A 21,771-nucleotide genomic window follows, 5' to 3' on the forward strand; every position below is an offset into this window, starting at 1 on the left:
GGTTAAAGTTGGTGGGGATGCGATGATGCCGACAAGGCATTCTTCTTTGTTCCTTCGCGTGTGAATCCTTCTGAGAATGTTGGAGGGAGTGATAAAAATGTTAAGGATGTTGAGAAGCCGAAGGGCGATGAGTCTCGATTGAAGGGGGACGATTTCTTTGATGGGTTGAGCCAGCTTGTAATAGATGATGATCAAGTTGTGTTGGCTGGCTTGGAGGCTGTTGCTAAAATCAATGTAAGTTTACTTTTAATTGTTTTCAAAAAAACTAGGTTTCTTTTTGGTTGCTCATTAGTTTCTAGTATGTTTTGCAACTGTTTTAATGCATTCTTTATTTTTTAGGTCCCCGCACCCAATCCAGATGTTGTTGGTGAAAAGTCAGATGCCCTTCATACTGATGAAGAAACTGAGGATACTGTCTCTGATACACCTCTGTTGGATAAGAGGAAGCGTGCTCCGGCCTTGAAATCTCCATTTGTTGATTTCGGGTCTGCTGATGTCGGGAGCACTCCAATGGAGCTTATGTCCTCAGGTTCTCAATCGGTGGGGATGATCGGGATTTCAAAATGGTGACTTATGTGAAGGGCCTTTATGCTCTTAATGATGCTTTTGCTGATCCCGTATCTACCGAGATTGAGGCAAAATTTGACTCTTGGATTGGTGAAGGATTGCTTAAACATCCCAGGTGACTGTTTTTTATTAAATCTGTTTTTGTATAATTTTTTTTTTCCAGTTTTATTCCTGTTTTAATGCTATTTTTTTTGCTGTTTTTTTGTTGTTATAGGCATTATAATTGTTATGAAGACGGCGCAAAGAAATTTACTCCGGGTTTTAGGCTAGGTGTTGATTATGTTGAGGATAAAACTTGGTTTTACCATTTGGCCACATGCGACATGTTTATGAACGACTCGGTAAAGTTTCCAATTTATATTGTACTTATTGTAGTTTGTTTTTAGTTTCTTTATAAATGTTTATTAGTTTTGATACTACATTTCAGTTTTTTTACAGTTGTTAAATCTTTTCATTTGTGTTTCTGTGTTGTTTTTTTTTCTCAGCATATGAACACCATATTCTATTACCTTCGGAAAAAAGGTAAGTATTCTTCCGCTGTGACGTTGAATTTCGCAACTACTGATTGTCTTTTTGATGATTCCATCCAAGCATTGTACCACAATTTTAACAAGGCCAAGTCTATGAAGACTAAGATGTCACACATTCACGCTGCCCACCCAATTGCGCATTACATCCGAGGTATGCGCATTCCCTGTTCCAAGCCTTGGTATGAAGCCGATCACGTGCTTTTCATCATCAATTTAAGAAGGGAAAGTCATTGGGTTTTTGGGCGTCTTGACGTGCACGAAAGGACGTTATTTCTGTACAATTCTTTGAGAACCGCGAAGATGAATGCCGCAGCTAGGAATGCGATGAAGGCTTATTCCGTGTTGCTGCCTTTGTTTTTCGATTTACTTGGGTTCTGGAAGAATAGAGCACAAGTTCCTGCCTCAGTTTCTGACCCTACAGCTCCATTCAGAATCGTGGAGCTTAGTGGTCTTGCGTCTCAGCAGAAGAAGTGAGTGTTTCTTTTAAGTTTCTTTTATGTTGTTTTTTAGTTTCTAATCTGTTTATTTTTTCTCTATGTTTTTTAACAGTGATTGTGGAGCATATGTTGCTGCCTTTGCTGAATTCTTTATACACGGAAAGGATGTCCCTGCAGACTTTGACATCGAAGTTTATCGAACCCGACTTGCTTCACTTTTCTACTCGTACGGACAAAGGAAAATTGACGAAAGTATTGACAGCGAGGATGAGAAGCAAACCAAGTCTTCTAAGGCATCTAAATTGAAGAAATAGGAACTTTTAATTTGGTGGCTCTATTATGTTATTTGTTGAATCTATTTACTTGACAAGTTTTAGTGTTGTTGTGTGTTTAAAACTATGTAGCTGGTTTAAAACTTTTAGGATATTTGACATTCACTCCTTATAATATCTTTATTGTATAGGTTTGTATTTCCCAAAGTTGTGTGTTTTTTTAATTGTTCAAGTTCTTATATACGGTCGCACAACTATGGAGAAACTATTAACCAACTAAATACAAACTATGTTTTCATTTTTCATAAATAGTGCTATGAATGTATATCTTGACCATTTGTGGTATCCAACTTGTTGTAAATATGGTCTTACACGGATGTCCAAGCTGTCCAACTCGCTCATATGGTATTCAAATTTCCTCTCTGTGTATGCTCTGGCTGCAGCGAAGAATGGTTTATCCAGCTTGCTTGCATTCTTCTTGAAGGTTGCTTTTAGGTTGCTTAACGAATTGGTATACACAATAGCAATGTGTGATTTCTGGAAATACTTGACAAGCTGCCTTACTTATGCTCTCATGTCTATCTGAGATCAAGCACTGTTCCTCTCTAATCCCATATGTTTCTCTCACTTTTGTGAAAAACCATTGCCATGAGTTGTTGTTTTCTGAATCCACAACAGAAAAAGCTAGTGGAAAAATGTGCCCATTTGCATCCTGTGTACAAGCAGAGAGCAGTGTACCTCCATATGTTGATTTAAGGAAAGTTCCGTCAACAACTATTATAGGTTTGCATTTCTTCCATCCTTTTATTGATGCATCCAGTGCGACAAACAAGTACTTGAAGCTGTTGTCATCCTCTGTTTCCATGTGCACTATTGTTCCGGGATTAGTTTTTTGCAACATGTGCAAAAAACCGGGCAGCAACCTGTATGATTCGTTGGCTTTTCCTCGTAATTCTTCTTGCGCGTGCTCTTTGCTTCTCCATGCTTTCATGTAGTTCATTTTGACCCCATACTTGTGTTTCATTTCTCCTCTGATGTCTTGTGGCGTTTGAGTTGTTTTTATGTTGGTGAACCGTGGCTTGATGTAGTTTCCAATCAATTTCGTTGTAGCTTGTCTCTTGTCGGCAAATCTGATGTTTAGATCACAAGTGTGTATCACCTTTCTGTCGTACTTTCGAATGATGAATGACTTTGTTGGCCCGTTTCTGGATGCTGTTAGTGCCCACTTGCATTTTGGATCCAAACAACAAATCTTGTATGTTCTTGCACATGATTTTTTAACTCTGAATTGGAAGTTGTTCCTAATTGCATAGAAACCAAGCACGCTCTGCCGGTGTTTCTTTGTCTTTGTATATTTGTGCTTCTTCTATTTCTGGATGATGCGGATCCGTGATTAGTAGTTCGTCATAATCTGTGATTTCGGTTCCTTTTTTCGTTGTTTTCCGGTTGCTCAACCATTTCCTCTGCCACAAGTTTTGCATAGTCCATGAAGTCAAAACTTTCTTCCCCAAATTCCGGTACTCTTGCTTCAATTATATGTTGTTGATTTGTTGAGTCTTCTGTTGTTGCTGCATTGTATTCGATTGGTTGGAAGGCGCTTCTATGTGTAATTAATGAATTGTCATTTCCAAAGAATGTTGCATCGATGGTTGTTGTTGGGTTGTTGATGACATTCACACACATTGGGTATGTTGTGAAGTCGGGGTCTTTCAGTTTGAGTTGTATGTAGAAATGCAGGCTTTGATCATCCTTTATCCTCAATGGTTGGTATCCTTCCTTCACTTGATATTTCAGTTGCAAAACAGTGTTTTCTTGGTTGCATTCCAGGGCATCTTTGAGTTTCTGTTGCAAATCTTCATAGTTACAATTGGCAGAAATGTAGTGTCCACTGGCTTCATAATTTTCATAATTCATTCGATCATCGAATTTTCCATTGTAGAAGACTAGGAATGGAATGTCTTTCCTTTCCTGTGTTTTTGCAATGGTTATTAGTCCGAGGCAACGAATTTTAAAACTGGTTTTATTATGTTATGAAATAGAGTACAAACTTACTACTATCTCTGTTCCTTTGTTCAAGCATTGTATTTCCTGTCCTGATTCCTGATTTTGCCATTTTTTTGGTTGTTAATAAACTACAAAGAAACGAGAATAAAACTATTAAGAAACTTCATTTAAATTTTGGGAAACTAACCATTTCTCAAACTGTTCTGTCCTCTATCTTTTCCACAATAAATTCCTGCAAAAAACGTAATGAAACTATTATTAAATGATTATGCAACTGTAAACCAACTGAAAAACCACAATTATATCCCCAAAATTACATAGTTATTACGCATTGTCATTTTTCATCATGTTTATTCGAATCAGATCGATTTACAACTATTATAAAACTAATTTGCTACCATTAACATATATCTTACCTTGTATATATGCTAGCTCTTGGTACTTGTCATATAACACTTCTTCATGATTTCTAAACCATTTTCAAACGATAATGCAACTGTAAGCCAACGCAAAAAAAAAATAAAAAAAAGTTATTAGTATCCCTTGTTTCCTTAATCAGAATCAGTTCTTGTTTATTGGTTTTTACCATATGAATTGCCTGTTGCACACCATTGAATCAACCAGAATGCAACTAAAAATGCTGTGTATCATTGTTGAAAAAAAAATTCAGTTCATACCTTTTTTTTGGATTTGAGGGGGAGCTCCAGATCTGTTCAATACAGATTTACATTGCTTCAATCTGAATTTTCGACGATCGTTTGAGTGATATTGCACTATAAAAACCGAAATCAAATGTTGAAATTCAGTTTCTCCACGGTTGTCCTGCTCTTTTTTTTAAAAAAATTTCTGTTTAGATCGTTGGATTTGTTCGTTTCCTATTGAAATTCGACGGGATTTACAGTTGTTTTACGTTCGATCTGGTTTCATTCTGGTTGCGTGGCCGACTGCATCGATGGAGCTTCATTCATCCTCTCCGTTTGTGACGTGCGGCTGAAGGTAAGGGCAAGTGGTATTTTTGTAATATTTTCATTTTGGGCTGTACAAATGTTCATTGGGCCGGCCCACAGTATTGTTGTAATATTTTTCCATTTTTAGAATATTCCTGTTTTTTTCCCTAAACTTAATGGGTTGTTTTTGTTTATTTTTGAATGTATTTTTTTTTCGCTCTTTATTATTAATTTAAAACTATTTATTATTTTCAATCATTAATTATTTTTTATGTTTTATATTTAAAATATTGCATCTGTATATTTTTAATAAACCATCTTCTCATCGATATTATTATTTTGTTTATTTTTCGGTTTTTTTTTTCATGTGTGTATTTTAAAAATATATCATATATTGATTTTATTTAAACATAAATATTTTGATCATATGTTGATTTTAAAATCTACCCTATAATGATAAGTTATTAAAATGGCTCTAAATATGGACCATTTTGCTATTCCTAATGCAAATACATATACTAGTAAAAATATTAATTTTTAAAAATCTACTAATAATGATATTGGACATAGTTAATAAAAAAAATCATGATTATATATGTATTGAATTTTAAAAATATTCCATACAACTATTATGTCGATTTTGGACGTGATTTGTATGAGTAATATAAATTTTATTATTTATTAGTAGTATCTGATTATATTTTGTAATTATTAATATACAATTTTGTCAATTAGTAGACTAAATCATTAATACCATATAAATTAGTTAGTTACGCAAATCTAATTTTGTATGAATCTATGTAAATATATTTTTAAATCAGTACATTTTTAAAATTATATTTTTTTTACACATTTTTTTGTAATAAAATTATTTGTATTGTACACTGATGAAAAAACCCCATAAAAATACTCACAAACAAATAATACTGTTTCATCTGAAAATAGACTCAGAGTTAAACTATTATAATTTGTGTTTTGTATATCTTTTACATACATAAATTTTTATTATTTTCTTTGAGTGCTCTTCTAAATGAATACTAACATTTTTATTCTTCAGTGTTTAAACAATCTTTCAATACTTGTGTTTGTCAAAATTTCTCCAACAGGCCACAGATCATAAATATCAAAATTCATTATAATTCCTTAATTCAAATAAAATATATAATTCCTTAGACGATAATTTTCCATTCCTTAGACAATCTTGTTAATTATATGTTTTTTTCCTTTTTTTTTTTTTCATTTTTTTGTTAGTCATATAGCGCAAGGACTCAACAAAGCGTAATTAGCTAAAAGATAACAACATGATTAGTTTCTCTATACAAAAAAATGTAAGTAATACAACCATTTTCAATAAGAGCTTTAATTTCTTATTGATTATATGTAGTTTAACTTCAAATTAAAAGTGATCATAAAACAAGTCAAAAATTATAAAGGTAAGACAAAAGGTGGATCAATTACAAATTTAGTCACTATTTCATAATACAATATTTTCAAAACATAAAATCAAACACACACGACACATTTCTCCAAAGCCATAATTTTCTCTTAATTACAAACACAATATCAACCAGAGATCTCAATAGCTTTGACATCAGGCTTCTTCACTTCCTCCTTGGGAACAGTGACAGTCAGCACTCCATTCTCCATTGCAGCCTTCACCTGATCCACCTTCGCATTCTCCGGCAGCCGGAACCGCCTGAAGAACTTCCCGCTGCTGCGTTCCACCCTGTGCCACGTGTCATTCTTGTCTTCCTTCTCCACATTCCTCTCTCCGCTGATCTGCAGCACTCGTCCCTCCTCGACCTCCACCTTCACCTCCTCCTTCTTAAGCCCTGGTACATCGGCCTTGAACACGTGAGCCTCCGGAGTTTCTTTCCAATCAACTCGAGCGTTAACCATGGCAGAAGTTTCCTTCGAGATATCCGGGACAGAGAGAGGGAAGTCCTTGAAAGGATCCCACACGTCCATAGAGAATGGGTCCAAAATGTTGCTCCTTCGACCACCGAACAAGCTTGGAATCATCGCCATTTTTCTTTTGTGTACAGAAATTTAGAAAACTTAGATTGTTCAGAGTATATTACTCGATTGTTTGTCTGTATTGGTCTGAGCAATGACCGAGTCCGACTCTGTTTTTATAGTATAGATGAGTGGAAATCCAGTACTTTCTCACACATTCTATTACAAACCGCCTCATAATATTGCTCTAGCTGCTTTGGGAGCTTTCTAGATGGATCCGGTTGCTTCCCATGGGCCTTCTCTAACGGGCTAAGATTTGAAACACATTAGGCCCAAACTAAAGCCTTTCACTCAAACGTTACTACATAAAAGTTCTTTTTCTCTTTTTTTAAGCATCCCTAAAATTAGTAAAATTAAGGTTATGGTTTATAGATGAAGGAAAAAAGAAAAGGTGGAAAATTAGGAGAGAGACTCATCATCTCCATCTCTTCTATAGAGTACTTATTTCATAACTAGGGAATTAATCCATTACTATCATCAATTGTATTTTACATTCCTATTTCAAACTTTTCAATTGCTCAGATTTTATTTTGTTAATTTAATATTAATGTATATTATTTTGAATTAAAAATATAGTAAATAAGTAGTTATTTTCGATAAGTAGTTAACAAATTCTTTCAAATTTGTAATTTTGATTGCTCAGGTTTTATTTTGTAATTTAATATTAATGTATCTATTCTATATAAAGTGTGTCTATATAACTAAATTTCTTGGTTTATGAGAAATTTATGGGTGACTTTTAATTTTTATTTAATAAAATATTATTTATATATAATAAAATAATAATAAAACCAATCTCATTAATATTTGAACTGATATTTAAGATTCTGATGTTTGTTTTCTTTAATCTTATACTTTTAACTGAATTTAAATGTCTCAAGTATATATATATTATATAATGACATATATTTTACTCTTACTGATTAATCTTTTATTGTTCCCCATAAATATAATAGTGTGCATTCTTTTTTATTATTGTTATAAATTATTGTCGTTACATATTGAATTTGTATTTGACTTGACTAATCTCAGTGATAGTGTGGTAGTGGCTTTCTTGCAATAATGTACTTGAGGTCGATAGACGATCAATGTGTGAGTAAAGAGCGAGTACAAATAGTATAGGTATTCTTTCTTTTCTCTTTATCTCTTCATCTCCTATCTCTTTGAATTATATTTGTATTTATAATTTTTATTAATTTATTGCAAATTTCAGTGATGATAACATTGGGTTCGAGATGCTTGAGGTTGTATTTTGTTGAAAATACAATAAAGAATAAGAAAAATTGTTACAAATGTTATAAAGAAGACATTTATTTAGTGAATCAATTATAATTTGTGTGGAAATCTCAAATTTTGAGTTATATATTTACTTTCTTTCCATGTATAGTTATTCTTTATTAATCTAATCCTTATATTTATAATGATTATATTTAGTACTATTCATGAAATCTCCATTCTCCTTAAGCAATACATAGTTTATTGGTTTCTATAATTTTGTGCTAATTTTATTTTATATTTTTTATGTGCCAATTATAAAGTGGTAATATATATATATATATATATATATATATATCTCATATTTTCTTAAGGTAGAGTTTATATTCAATTTCATATATTGGCTAATTGTTGGTACTATCTGGTTCTATTTTTTTCGTAATTTTTTGTCTTATTAAACTAATTATTATACTTTAAGTTACTCATTGAGTAAGGTAAAATAATTACCTTAACCTCTAAAATTTATACTTAGTTATGAAGATTTTAACAACAAAGCTCAATACAATTTAAGTAAAATCTTATTTTCAAGTTTAGCAACAAAATTCAAAATGAAGAAAAAAAAAAGTTTGAGCATGAATTTAGTGAAGCTATGAAAATTCAAAACATATACTGCTAAGATATTTTTTTTGAAACAATAATAATCAATTCTTATTTTTCAAATTAAAACAATAATTCAATTAAAAAATTAAATTAAGTTTAAATGTAAACTATACTTAAGATATTTTTTAAAAAATATATAACTTTTATTTTTTCTCAAATTATCTTAAGAATTATTTTAGAATATGTATATATTTTCACATTATATATGTATGACTAAGTTTTTAAATTAATTAATATAGCATATTATTATTAATAAAATTAACTACGTTAAATAATAGGTATGGTTATATATGTAGAATATTATTAAAACAATTATTCTATAGATTTTAAAATAAATATCAATAATAATTATTATAATCTATAAAATTGATTGTAATATCTATTTTCTATATAAAGTGTGCCTATATAACAAAATTTTTGGTTTATGAGAAATTCATGGATGACTTTTTATTTATATTAAAAATAAAATAGTTTATTAATAAAAATAATATAGTTTACGAGAAATTCATGGGTTACTTTATATAATGAAATAAATAAAATAAATCTCATTAAATCTAAAAAAAAATACAATTGGGTTTTTGCTTTATATATTATATATATATATTGCTAAATAATTTTTCTATTTGTTTTTTTGGCTCGATCAGGTTATAATTGTTTGCCTCCACATCTAAATCTGAATATATAAAATGTGGCTATATAAACGAATTCTTGGTTTATGAGAAATTATTGACTGACTTTTTTTAAAAATATTATCTTTTTTTTTATATAAAATGTGGCTATGTAACAGAATTCTTGGTTTAATATTATTATTTATTTTTCTGTCAAAATATTAACAGAATATTCTAATACTTGATAGAATATTCTGATTAGAAAACGTTAATTATAATTGATTAATTTTAGATAAATAATCCTACCAAAATTTAATCTAACAAATTTCTCTCTCTAGAGCAAAAATCCCAGCCTCCAACATAACGTTTACCAGTTTATAACCTTAGTTATAATTTCTTAAGCTATATTTTATAATTTTAATTTTCATATTAAAATTTGAAAAATACTAATGAAGACAACATGCTACATGCTATTATACAAAAGTATTGCATTTATATATCCCACGATGTTTCAAAAATACTTTTGAAAGTTCATCTTGAATTAATTATTAATATGTAATAAAAGATATTAGTTATTATATTATTACTTCAAACAAAGGAAAGTTCTAGCGGTGCTTTTACTTTCTAATCATCTCTTGGTTTCGGGCAGAAAGTCATATTCATGTGTTATGTGTACGTTAAATTTTTGTTAATAGGCCAGGGAAGAGATCGTATAGTCTTACAAAACTTGAAATGTGAACATGAGTTGTCAGCATATACATAAGCTCAATTTTGGCTTATTTAACCAGCTGTCACACACAAGTTACTTACTCTAAATTTATAACCATTTACAATTTTTTAACACTCAAAAAGTTACCAAGTTTGTTTTCTATAGCTCTACTTATTAAGGTAGAAAAATATTTTTAGATTGACTCCTCTATTCCGTTTATTAAATGAATTGTTTTCAAGTTGACACATTAACTTAAAAATGACACAATAATGACCTACTACAAAGTATACACTTATATTCATTTTATTTATTGAGAATCAAAACTTCAATCTTCTCCACTAGATTAGCCAGACACACAATATTATTTGGACATAAACACAGGACACAATATTATAACTCAAACTCATAAACACTTAGTCGAAACTTGAATGAATAATGCCACTCTTTTAAGTTTTAAGACTGTATATGACTAGGCAATTTTGGTTATTGTATTATCATTGCTGCTACATAGTTGATCATTTTTAGATTTTTGATGTGAAATTTTGTATTGTGAGCTTTTTACAGTTTCTAATAGACTTCAATGAGTAATAGATTTATATAATTATACTTGGAATTAATTTTGATAATGTTGTTTGGTAGATTCCTATTTTGTTATTAGGTAACATAATATTATTATTCGTTAGGTCTGTCACAATTATTAGAATGAATCAATTTAAAATCCTTTCACTATATTGAAAGGTGAGATTGATTTTAATATGAGCTTAATTATATATTTTATTTTGTATATCTATTGTTTTATTTGAAAACAGGTGAATAAATGACTACACTATATACAACAATTAAGGACATCACTCCAACTACAGAAAGTTGGAAGAATAAAATGAGAGTGTTAGAAAAATTTGAAAAGCGGACAAATAAGAGTTCACCACTCAAATATCAAATACTTAATATTAGCAACAAATTATTATTTCATAAATATATATTTTTTTTTCTTAAAAATGAACACAGGGTAATGATGTTGAACCTAATAACTAATAATATATATATTTTTTTATTTTTAATTGTATCACTTTTTAATAACGCAGAAAAAAACTAACATAAAATTTAGTATACGTGCCTCGCACGTAACTTTTTGCTAGTCTTATAGATAAGTATTAAAAAAATTCTCTAAAACTTGTAATATTTTGTTGTCCATTCATTTTTTGACCATTTAACAGAGAGAAATTATAGTAATTAGTAAAAGATCTAAGACTTGTAGAGAAATAATTCTTTTACAATTTTTATTACTTAAATTATCTTTTGTCATATAAAATTTATGATTGAAATCTATAAGAAAAAGAAAATGTGTGTTTTGTCTCAAATTACTCATGCGTGTATAATATGTGTAATGAGCAATTCATTACGAAATAGCAAATATAACATCATAAAAGACATCTCTCCTTTACTTTTTTCGACAAGAAGCATACGCATACACCTAAAATGTTACGTATATTTCCACTACAGAGACTATTATACAACATAAACAAGGGAAATTAAATTAAACATTCTTCTATTTTATTTTATTTTTGATAAACATTCTACTAATTTTTTTAAAACATTCTACTGATTTTTAATAAGTTTATAATAGAAAAAGAGGATGGGTCACACTCAGCAAAACAAATCCCATTGATTTGCTTTTTCCCCTGAGAGTTAAATGATCCATCTAATGTTCAACCAAAACATAATAAAAGCGTTTTAGTGAAACTCTCAACTGAGCAAAAAATCAACCTCAAAAACCTCATTCCAAAGACCATAGCCAATAAGAAAGAAAGCCTACAAAATCAAATCCTAACTAACTAGCCCCATCTAATCCTCAGGTGAGGACATTCTCTCAACCTTTAAAACTTAAGGAAAGCTCAACCAGAAACACGCTCAGTAAATTACATTATTCACTGACAACCCATTCACTAAAATTAAAATGCATTTGAAATTATAAGTACCTGTATGAATTTTAAACAAAATTTTCAAAATAGGACATTACTTGGAGGGGAAAAATGAAATGTGAAAACACGAAAACATGGGTTTACCTACTAAAACTAGATAATGATAGTCAACACTTTCCAAATTCAAAAATGTTGATTTAGAATTTGGTCAACTAACAGCGGAGCCTTATTTATGATTACCAATCACCACGTGTAAATAAGAATACTAAATAGTAAAAGAGACACAAAGATTTATAGAGGTTCAGCCCCTTTGTTTAGCGGGTTATGACCTACTCCCCTTTTAGTTGTATTAATTTTAGAGATAATACCATGCAAATTACAGGTTTTTACCTTGTAATTTCTAGCTATGGATCTCTTTGAATGTTCCAATAGTAAGAACAATGTATTGAAAATTAAGAACTGATGAGTTTTTATGAAGGACATAGGAAGATATGACTTAGTGTCTAGGGGGCATGGATGAAGTATGATACTAGAGAGAGAGAGAGAGAGAGAGAGAGAGAGAGAGAGAGAGAGAGAGAGAGAGAGAGAGAGAGAGAGAGAGAGAGAGAGAGAGAGAGAGAGAGAGAGAGAGAGAGAGAGACTTTCACGTGTGGCTTAGGCCTTTTTATGCAAGTAGGGTGACTTGGAATGACTTTGGGAATGAGAGAGACCTAATGCTCTTTATATAGTGTAGGACTTACAAAAGATATAATTTAAGTAGATAAAGATATTCCTTTTAAATAAGAATATTTAAATATTTTTATCTATTGTTTATGTTACAAAAAAGGATAACTAAATCCTTAGGAAATATGACTAATATCTCGAAGGAAAATCCCCATTTTCGTGGGTTGTTGGGCCTGTCTCGTAACTTTGCTCAAATGGTCAAAGTTGAATGTAGAAATTGGCTGGCCAGCACTATTTTGTAGGACCTGGCCAACCTATGCCCTCCTAAGGCCAGCCAGGTATTACTCCTACAGCCCCAGGATGTGCCTGCCAGCTTTCCATGTGCCTACCGCTTTTCCATGTGTCTGCCAACTTTTCCATGTGCCTGCCAGCTTTTCCATGTGACTGCCAACCTTGGTATGTGCCTACCAACTTTTCTAGCTTCTTTGTATAACTTTCCTTGTAAAGGTCAGGCTTCCTTGGTCGAACAAGCCCTTTATGATCTGACAGTCACTCTTTGGTCGGCTAGCTTATGCTCAGAACCTGGCCGGCCATAAAAGCTTTCTCTGGCCAGCCTATACGCTTCCTTTGGTCAGCCAGACAAGGTTGGTTAAGGCCTTGGTGGCCAACTTAACTCCTCTTGCTTATTGCTTGATAATTTTTCTTGATTGCTTCAGAAACCTTGACAATTGATATGTCGTGTAAGGTAACTTTTCAATGTTGTTGACGAGCTCTATTCCACGTGTTCTCAATCTTGACTATGTGGACATGCCACGTCACATGGACAAAATTTGAGATAACAAAAAGAAATAAAGAAAGAAAAAGGTATTGCCACAAAAATCTAAACCCATAAATTCACTAAGCATAAACATAGTGAAAAAACCCAATTAATCACAGCCTAAGCTAAACCCCTAACCCAATCCAAATACTCTTTATCCAAAATTATTTGTAGTACAAAATCCAAATCAATATTATCAAGAATAAAAAATCGAAGAAAACAACTAAAATCTAGGATCAAGAATTAGAGGGAGAGAATGGTGATACCTATGATGCCTAAAGGAGAAAGATAGAGCAGTAGTGAGGACTGAGGAGGTGATTGTAGAGAGAGGAGTTTATGAAAGTGTAATAAACAATGGCACTTCTAGGATGCACCTCCCTAAAATTAGTTTTAGTCTAATTTTATTTAATAGACGTGTATATTATATTTATTTACGATATACTATAAAATTTTGAGAAATTTTAATTAATTTACAATATAGAAAGAAGTGTTCAAACAGTCTATTTCACACACATATAAAATTAAAGAGTGACATGTGCAACAACATGTTTGAACCCTATTTTTGATGTGTTATTTTTTTTTTTAATTTCTAAAAATTTTACATGATATTTTAAATAACTATAATATACATGATCATGAAAAAAAAAATGAACTAAAAAATTCTCTCGAATGTCGAAACAAATAAAGGTGCATCGGTGTATTCCTTTTAAGGATGAATTGTAGAATTTTCCAATAAATAATAGACTCTTAGGCCTAAAAATATTACAATACAACATACATTCATGGATCGTATTAAAATTAGTTATCACTTATGCCCCAAACATGATAGTGACTAACTTTAGGAAAATTTATAGTTTTATATACATTATGTAATTTTATTAAATATATAATACAAAGTATTTATTTACATTTGATTATAGATTTTATTAAATATATAAATATAATTATATTTTTTTTATACAATCTATATAAGATAATAAATTTTATTAAGTGTTATATAAATAAATATTAAACATACCTCAAACATATACAAAAGCAAACAATAAACATATTTTCTTTATAAAATTATATATAACATTTTAATAAATACATTGTTGGTCGAGATTTTCGGAAAATACTAAATTTTAGTTACCTATTAACTACTAAATAATTTTTAGATATGGATTTTAAAATGGTTGGAACATTAACGAGATTTAGTCCACGAGTCACTTGTATTGATATTTTTAATCAAGTTCTTATAATTGTTTTTTGCAAGGATTGTTTTAAAGCTATTTTCCCTTTAATATTTTCCATCCTTTTTTCAGTGGTTCGACCCATTATTTACAGGCACTATTAGAGAGTACAACGGAGTCTCAATACATTTTCGCCATCAGTTGTAGCCTATATGGCCATTTTTCTATACAGAGAAATGTTTCTTTACATTGGGTTTGTTGAGTAGGTCAAAAGTAGACGTTTGGTGAGACAAGACTGGACCTATCCGCAACTTATGGTACTACAAAGAAACATGTCTTCGCCAGGCGTCTTGGGAGGATGCATGTTAGAAAAATGTAGTAAATATTTTAAAATATATCTCATTTTTAATATAAACTCGTTTTGTCAGTCGTACAAAGGGAGTTAGCAACAGTATTTTTCGTTGAAAGTTTTGTCGTGAATGGAGTACAAGCATAAACCTTGTGGGCTCCCGAAGGCCTTGTCCCTTTCGGAGGCTTGTACTATTATTTTGGTCTTTCCACGTTCTCAAGGCCCATGTCACCTTCCCAGATGCTTTTACTTCTCCCAAAGTGATGCCTAATTATGATCCAATGATAATTTCTCCTTTCCCATTAATCGGGGTCGCACAAGCCACATGGCTTTATTCTAGTAGGCCACATACATTGGTTAAAATTGATGAAAATATTTACCCCTAAACCCTAGCTTGCATTGTTATAAGTTGGGACTTGCTATAGGATGCCTTTTCGTTTTCCTCCAGGAGAGTTTTAATCATGACATCATGGCTAGAGGGAATATGTAACACCCATCTTTAAAACCACTTGGATTTAAACTTTAATCATCCAAATCAAATATAAACATACATATATATACGTATTATAGTTTTACAAGCCGGGATCCCAAATTCAAAATTGATTTTGAAAACATAACATATTTTTTTATATGTCACATGGTGACTACAAAAGTTAATCCTAAAATTCTTTAAGACTGAAACCCTCCAGGTTGTACTTGTTGGGTTTTATGCCCTAAATAAAACTCCATTTCAATGTAATCCATTTTAATCAACATCAATAAAGAAACAGAAGTATTTTTCATTCATTTGTGTATGTTTTGGTTCATCTTATCAATTGCTTGTCTATTTGATTTATAAATTCATCTAAAACCCTTTTCACATACTTGATCCTATTTATTGAGTTGTCAACACATTGGAAAGTAAACATGACTGTGTGAATAAAGATTCCTAGATTTATCAGACACAGGGTTTTACTGATATAATAATCTACAACAGAGTTTACTTGCATTTGGAGAAATGCTATGTTCTTTTCAAAGCATTGGTTAAAGTAAAGCTCAGGTTGGGTGCATGGAGTATGCATCAGAAGGGACCGATGTTGAACTTTGACATAGATTTATCAAACTTACCGTAATATCTATTCAAGTCAATATCGCCGAGTTGATTCTAGATCAAATGATCTAAATCCTGATATGATTAGGCTCAATCTCAAGAGTGTTATTCGTGTTCTTTGATTTGTTAGTTAAGCCTACTTTTGGGTCAGGGTGATACTGTTGGAAATATTTTACCAGGATCTATTTACTACCATGTATGTTTGATTAACATCCTAATATGAATTCTAAAACAATGAAATAAACACATAAGAGTTTAAGAAAACCTTACATTGGGTGCAGCGGAATATAATGACTCCTTCCATTCAGATCTCTAGCCCTTGATTCCTTTCTGTAGCAGAGCATAATCAAGATCTGAATCTGGATCTCTTTCTCTCCTTCTTGTTGGTTGATTTTCCACAGTCTTACATACTATGATTGAGGTACCACTTGATGTGTGTGAGCACTACTCTACCACTCAAGGGAATTTGGAAATTTTAGAGAGGAAAAGAGAGAGGGGGGCGACAAAGCTTTTCTTTAAAGGAAACAATGTGCAAAGTCATGAGTTTCCTGAAGCCAACACTTTCTATTTATAGAATGCCCTCTAGGTTTATGTTAGAATTGTATGGCATTAAAATAATGAAAAATAAAATGGTAAAAACCTATGCATAGTGGGCGGCCCAGATAAGGAAATTGGGCCTCACTTTGTAACTTTCCCATTTTGTTATTTTTCATTCCCATTTTCTCAAAAATGTCAATTTTCCAATTTAACCATTTAAATGCCAATTCTAATTATTTAATAACTTAAAAATAATTATTAAATAATATTGTCATTTAATATATTTATTAATTTAGACATGTAAAGTCTCTTAATTAATAAATAAACCTAGAATCTCTTTTCTTTACAATTTTGCCATTGCTTAATGAAAATTCATAAAGTAGACATAGTCTAACTTTTAGAATTATAATTGATTAATTAAAATCAATTAACTGAGTCTTACAAGCAGTAAGGTCTCAACTAGTATGGGGACCATGGGTCTATGTAACCGAGCTTCCAATTAGTCGAACCGAATTTACCAAGTAAATTCCCTAACTTATTAATTCCTTATTGAATCCACTCTTAGAACTTGGAATTGCACTCTCAGTCATATAGAACGCTCTATATGTTCCACGATATAGATACGTCATTAGTTATCAATTGTTATAATCCGAATTTCATCAATGATCCTCTATATAGATGATTTACACTGTAAAGGGATTAAATTACCGTAACACTCTACAATGTATTTTATCCTTAAAACACTTAACCCTGTATAAATGATATTTCAGCTAAGTGAAATGAGTACTCCACCATATATTTTTGTTTGGTTAAGCTCGAAGAAAATCATCCTTTACTTTCTATTTGCCAGATAGAAGCTATAGATTCCATATTTATGTCAGCGCTCCCACTCAATTGCGCTACCGTGTTCCCAAAATGTACGTATCACCCTGACCCAAAAGTAGGCTAAACTAACAAATCAAAGAACACGAATAACACTCTTGAGATTGAACCTAATCATATCAGGATTAAGATCATTTGATCTAGGATCAACATGTGATATTGAATTGAATAGATATTACGGTAAATTCTAGTATATCTAATCAAAGTTCAATATCGTTCCCTTCCGATGTATACTCCATACATCCGATACTGGTAAACTTTGCCAATGTCCTGGAAAGGACATAACACTTTTCCAAGGTGTAAGAATACCTATTGTTAGGTTATAATTAACCTATGTTTCGGGTCTTTAAAATTAGCATTATCTCGTCTATTGGTGTCTTTTGGAGCAGTTTTACGCTTGATTTTCATTATTTCAGGTTCCCGTGGTGTTAAAGTTCGAATTCAGTCAAATGGCGAAAAACTGGGACAAACTTGGAAAAAATTGGAAAATTCGGCTCCAGGCGCATCAGTAGTCGCGACCTCCAGAGAGCCAGGTCGCAACCCTTTTTCCTGGTCGCGACTTCGAGAATTTGGCAGAAACTCGGTTTTTCGAGTTTTGCCTGTAGTCGCGACCAGCTTAAATGCTAGTCGCGACTAGGTACGGAAATTGCAGATTTGACCTAATTTTGATTTTTCTCTCAATTGGAGGCACACCACTCATCCCTATATAAGGAATACGACATTGAAGGTCAGAACTAAGCAAAAAAACAGACCTAATAGTGTAGGCAAGTGGAAAGGAAGATATCTTGAAGACCCGGAGCGATACCACCTTCTAGTTTCTTTCTTTTACCCTTTTAATTCTTCTTTATGTTTGTTTTTATTTCTGAATTAATCATGGATGTTTTTAGAGTTATTATGAACTAAATTTCCCAATAAGGGAGGATGATGATTGTTGTTTAAGTTTATGCCTAGTTAATAAATAATTGCCATTCCTTCATCTTATGTGTGAATACTATCTTTATTTGTGTTTAATTCCATGTGCAAGCTTGATCACCTTTTACATGTTTAATGATCTCAATTCGAAATCTGAAAAGTGAGAATTGAGAATGCTAAAATTTGGATAGTCTAGGTTCTGATGTAAAACGAAAGTCTTTACATAGCCTCAGTGACTAATAGATTATTGCTTAATGCTGATTTTATGTTGATTTAATTAAGAAGTTAATTAGAGAACATAAGATTTAGAACCTAAAAGATCTGAAAAGAGTTAGGTTAATTTATAATCTGTCATTCACATTGAGATAAGGATAGCAATTAGGTATTAACATAGGTAGCTTATCAACAGGATTCACCTCCCTAATCTCTCATCTTGATTAATCGTCGTCTATTTTTTCTTTAATTTTCTAAGTTATTTACTTTTAAATTGCAAACTTATTATTTTACAAAATAGAATCATAAGTATAGTGTAGTACTTAATCCAATTCCCTGTGGTTCGACCTCACTTGCGTGAGATACTACTTGATACGTACACTTGCGTAATAAACATAATTTTCGTAACACCTATCGCTGATTATACCATGTCAGTCTAATTTCAGTGTTCTGACAAATCAGGTAATAAACTTTCGAACATATAATTAAGATTATATTCCACTGTGCTGACAACACTATAATCATTAACAAATTCATATGTTCTGGACTTAAATAGAATTCATACATTATATATATAATCATGAAATAAATCATGTGAACCATGCAACATAAAATGTTATTTCTGATATTTATTAATAAGTAAATCTGATTATATTGAAATGGGTTTTATTTAGGGCACAAAACTCAACAAACTCCCACTTGCACTAATATAAAACAAAATGTGCATTTCAAATAATCTCAACACTTTGATATACAAATCAAGTGTAATAGTAGTAAACTCCTCGTAATAGGATCTGACAGGTTGAATTAAACACAACCTCTTCTCCACCATTACTCTTCCTTAATCACAAAATCCTTGATAATGTGAAATTCCTCTCTATATGTCTACTCTCTTGGGATACTGGATTCTATACTTTTGGCAACTACTTCTTGGTTATTCAAGAAGTAACACTAGTAGTTAAGGCAAGTTGGAACGGATAGAACTTTCCTTAGACTGAATAAGTACCTTTCCTGCAACTTTAACATTCAGTCTCTTTCTGGTAGACTAAGCGACTTCAGATAGGTTTTTACACTTCTCCAAAATCACTATTCCACCCCCAGAGTAATCACCATTTTATCAACAGACTTTCTAGCACAAAGGCAAGTCTTGAAATCTGATGTGGTGTAGTCTAAGAGTTTTAAACACACCCTTATTGACTAACATATAGTTCCTCTTCTTAATCTTAAGATTTACTTGATTGTCTTCCAATGTTCCTCTCCTGGATTAATCTGATACCTACTCATTACTCCCACTCAACAGCAGGTGTCTGGTCTAAGGCATACTAAAGCATATCTGAGACCTCTCACTGTTGATTTAAGAAATTCTTTCATGGCTTTATCTTTTTTGGAATAGTTGAGACTTTTCCTTAGATAGATAAAATCTATGCTTAGAAGTTGTGAAGCTTCTATAGATTGCCATTGGAAAGAAAATGCTTCAGCATCTTACTAAAGTAAGTTGCTTGCACTAGAGTAAGTAATTAACCAGGTATACCATGAGTCATAGGTTTAGATAAACTCAAACCTATAATACTAGGAACAGGAAGTTTTGTTAAGTCCATAGAATAGACTTATTAACGAAAATTTCCTTTTCTGTCCTTGTAATAGAAAACTTTGGGTTACTCCATGTGAATGGATCAAACCATAGTTCTCTTGGCTTTTCTTCTTAGTTTCTTATCTTGACAATCCATTACTTGTTTAAACTTACAATGGATTTTAATCACCAGTGTCTTCCAAGTCATAAGAAGGTGAGTTCCTAGAAACTCTCCCACTAGGACAAGGTACCGTGAATTATGTCTAAGAAAACTAAATTGCATTGACCTCTTTGGTTGTGTCAAGACAACAGAGGCAGTGGGATCATCATATGTCAAATAAGATGATAGAACACTTTTGTAATCAAGAAAAAAAATTATCTCCTTTATTTGCTACTTTATTTTCAGACTTAGTCATTTTCTTAGAAAAGTAGTATTTGTTTAAACAAACACTTTCTTATCTAATGACTATGGGATGGTCCACCCTTAATCACTTAAAATAGCTAACAAACATGCAAACCAGGATTAACAGTTCTAGCTTTTCTTAAGATTTCAATTAGGTCATCCATGAATCTAGTAATGATTTACATTAAGTATACAACCATTGCATCATTCTGAAATTATATTACCATAGAAGGATTTAGGCAACGACTAGTAACTAACTATCAATATGCAAATTGAATTTCTGGGGAGGTAAGTTTGGATATAATTCAAAAATCAAATTAATGATCTTTGAACTGCATATCTACTAACTTTTTCTCCACCCCTATTAGTTCGCAAGATCTTTAACCACTTACCTTAATGGTTTTCCACCATTGCTAGAAATTCATGAAATTTTTCAAACATTTCAAATTTCTTTTGCATAAGGTAAAATCTAGAGTGATTGTTTTAAGAATACAATGAAAACTCATATCCACCCCTGAATGTACATCCATCTACGAATGAGATGATTATACTTTCAGTGGATATAGGCATATTGACTCTTTGCAGAGAATGATCTTGTCAAAACCACTAATAACAAGATACAAATGCCATAGATTTATAAATATGTGGTTGTATCTTTTGATGACTTAAGTTTAGTTACATCAAAGAGTTCTTAGAATAGTGCAAGTGGATTCTTGTCACAGAATACTCAGCTCATACTGTTTGAATCCATTGATAGAAAATGGTTATTAAACACTTGTGAAAGTGTAACTGTATGATGAGTAATTCTTTCTTGGACCACCACTACTAATTTAACTCTAAGTTGATTTGCCCATACAAGTAGGAGATTTCTAAGATTGAGGATTTATATCATTTCGGGATAGAATTTCGGGAATATAATCATACTCGTCATTTAATTTCTTAAGAGAAAATATAGAATGCCTTTATATGATTTATAGACCATTCATCCAATGATATGTTATTGAGCTAATTCGAAATGAAAAAGCTAAGAGGAATTAGGATAATTTCGTTTTAAATAAGAATCCAACGATCCGATTAGCGAGAGTCAAAGTAATCTTATTTATACAATTTTCTTGTTTCATATTGTAAAATACTAGTCTAAGGTGTCATCAATTGATGAACAGCTAGATGTTGCATATACAATATTTATCTTTCGAGATCTAACACGATTATGTTTGTCTAATGGTGAAAATCCATTAGGGATTTATCTCATTAGAAAAACAAACCAAGTTAGACC

General features: G+C 31.5%; 2 protein-coding genes and 1 long non-coding RNA gene across 3 annotated transcripts; 2 read left to right on the plus strand and 1 right to left on the minus strand.

Moving 5' to 3' along the window:
- Positions 1–558: 558 nt before the first annotated feature.
- On the plus strand, positions 559–2,013 carry LOC115717635 (uncharacterized). The gene is made up of 4 exons (XM_061110702.1): positions 559–682; positions 782–908; positions 1,053–1,567; positions 1,647–2,013. The coding sequence occupies exons 1-4, from the start codon at positions 564–566 to the stop codon at positions 1,846–1,848; spliced, it is 963 nt and encodes a 320-aa protein (XP_060966685.1). The 5' UTR covers positions 559–563; the 3' UTR covers positions 1,849–2,013.
- Positions 2,014–6,182: 4,169 nt separating this feature from the next.
- LOC133035050 (18.5 kDa class I heat shock protein-like) lies at positions 6,183–6,872 on the minus strand. Its single transcript, XM_061110703.1, has one exon. The coding sequence runs from the start codon at positions 6,783–6,785 to the stop codon at positions 6,321–6,323; it is 465 nt and encodes a 154-aa protein (XP_060966686.1). The 5' UTR covers positions 6,786–6,872; the 3' UTR covers positions 6,183–6,320.
- Positions 6,873–7,811: 939 nt separating this feature from the next.
- LOC133034011 (uncharacterized) lies at positions 7,812–8,099 on the plus strand. Its single transcript, XR_009685987.1, has 2 exons — positions 7,812–7,895; positions 7,987–8,099. It is a non-coding gene; the product is annotated as an uncharacterized LOC133034011 (long non-coding RNA).
- Positions 8,100–21,771: the final 13,672 nt, after the last annotated feature.

This window comes from Cannabis sativa, chromosome 2 (assembly GCF_029168945.1).
Source record: "Cannabis sativa cultivar Pink pepper isolate KNU-18-1 chromosome 2, ASM2916894v1, whole genome shotgun sequence".
Lineage (NCBI taxonomy): Eukaryota > Viridiplantae > Streptophyta > Magnoliopsida > Rosales > Cannabaceae > Cannabis > Cannabis sativa.

What these genes read in the sequence shown, in the direction of transcription:
- LOC115717635 (XM_061110702.1), top strand. Translation starts at nt 564, where the DNA reads ATGGTGACTTATGTGAAGGGCCTTTATGCTCTTAATGATGCTTTTGCT. An exon ending in GGATTGCTTAAACATCCCAG is followed by an intron (nt 683 to 781) that starts GTGACTGTTTTT and finishes TTGTTGTTATAG; the next exon opens with GCATTATAATTGTTATGAAG. An exon ending in ACATGTTTATGAACGACTCG is followed by an intron (nt 909 to 1,052) that starts GTAAAGTTTCCA and finishes TTTTTTTCTCAG; the next exon opens with CATATGAACACCATATTCTA.
- LOC133035050 (XM_061110703.1), bottom strand. Translation starts at nt 6,785, where the DNA reads ATGGCGATGATTCCAAGCTTGTTCGGTGGTCGAAGGAGCAACATTTTG.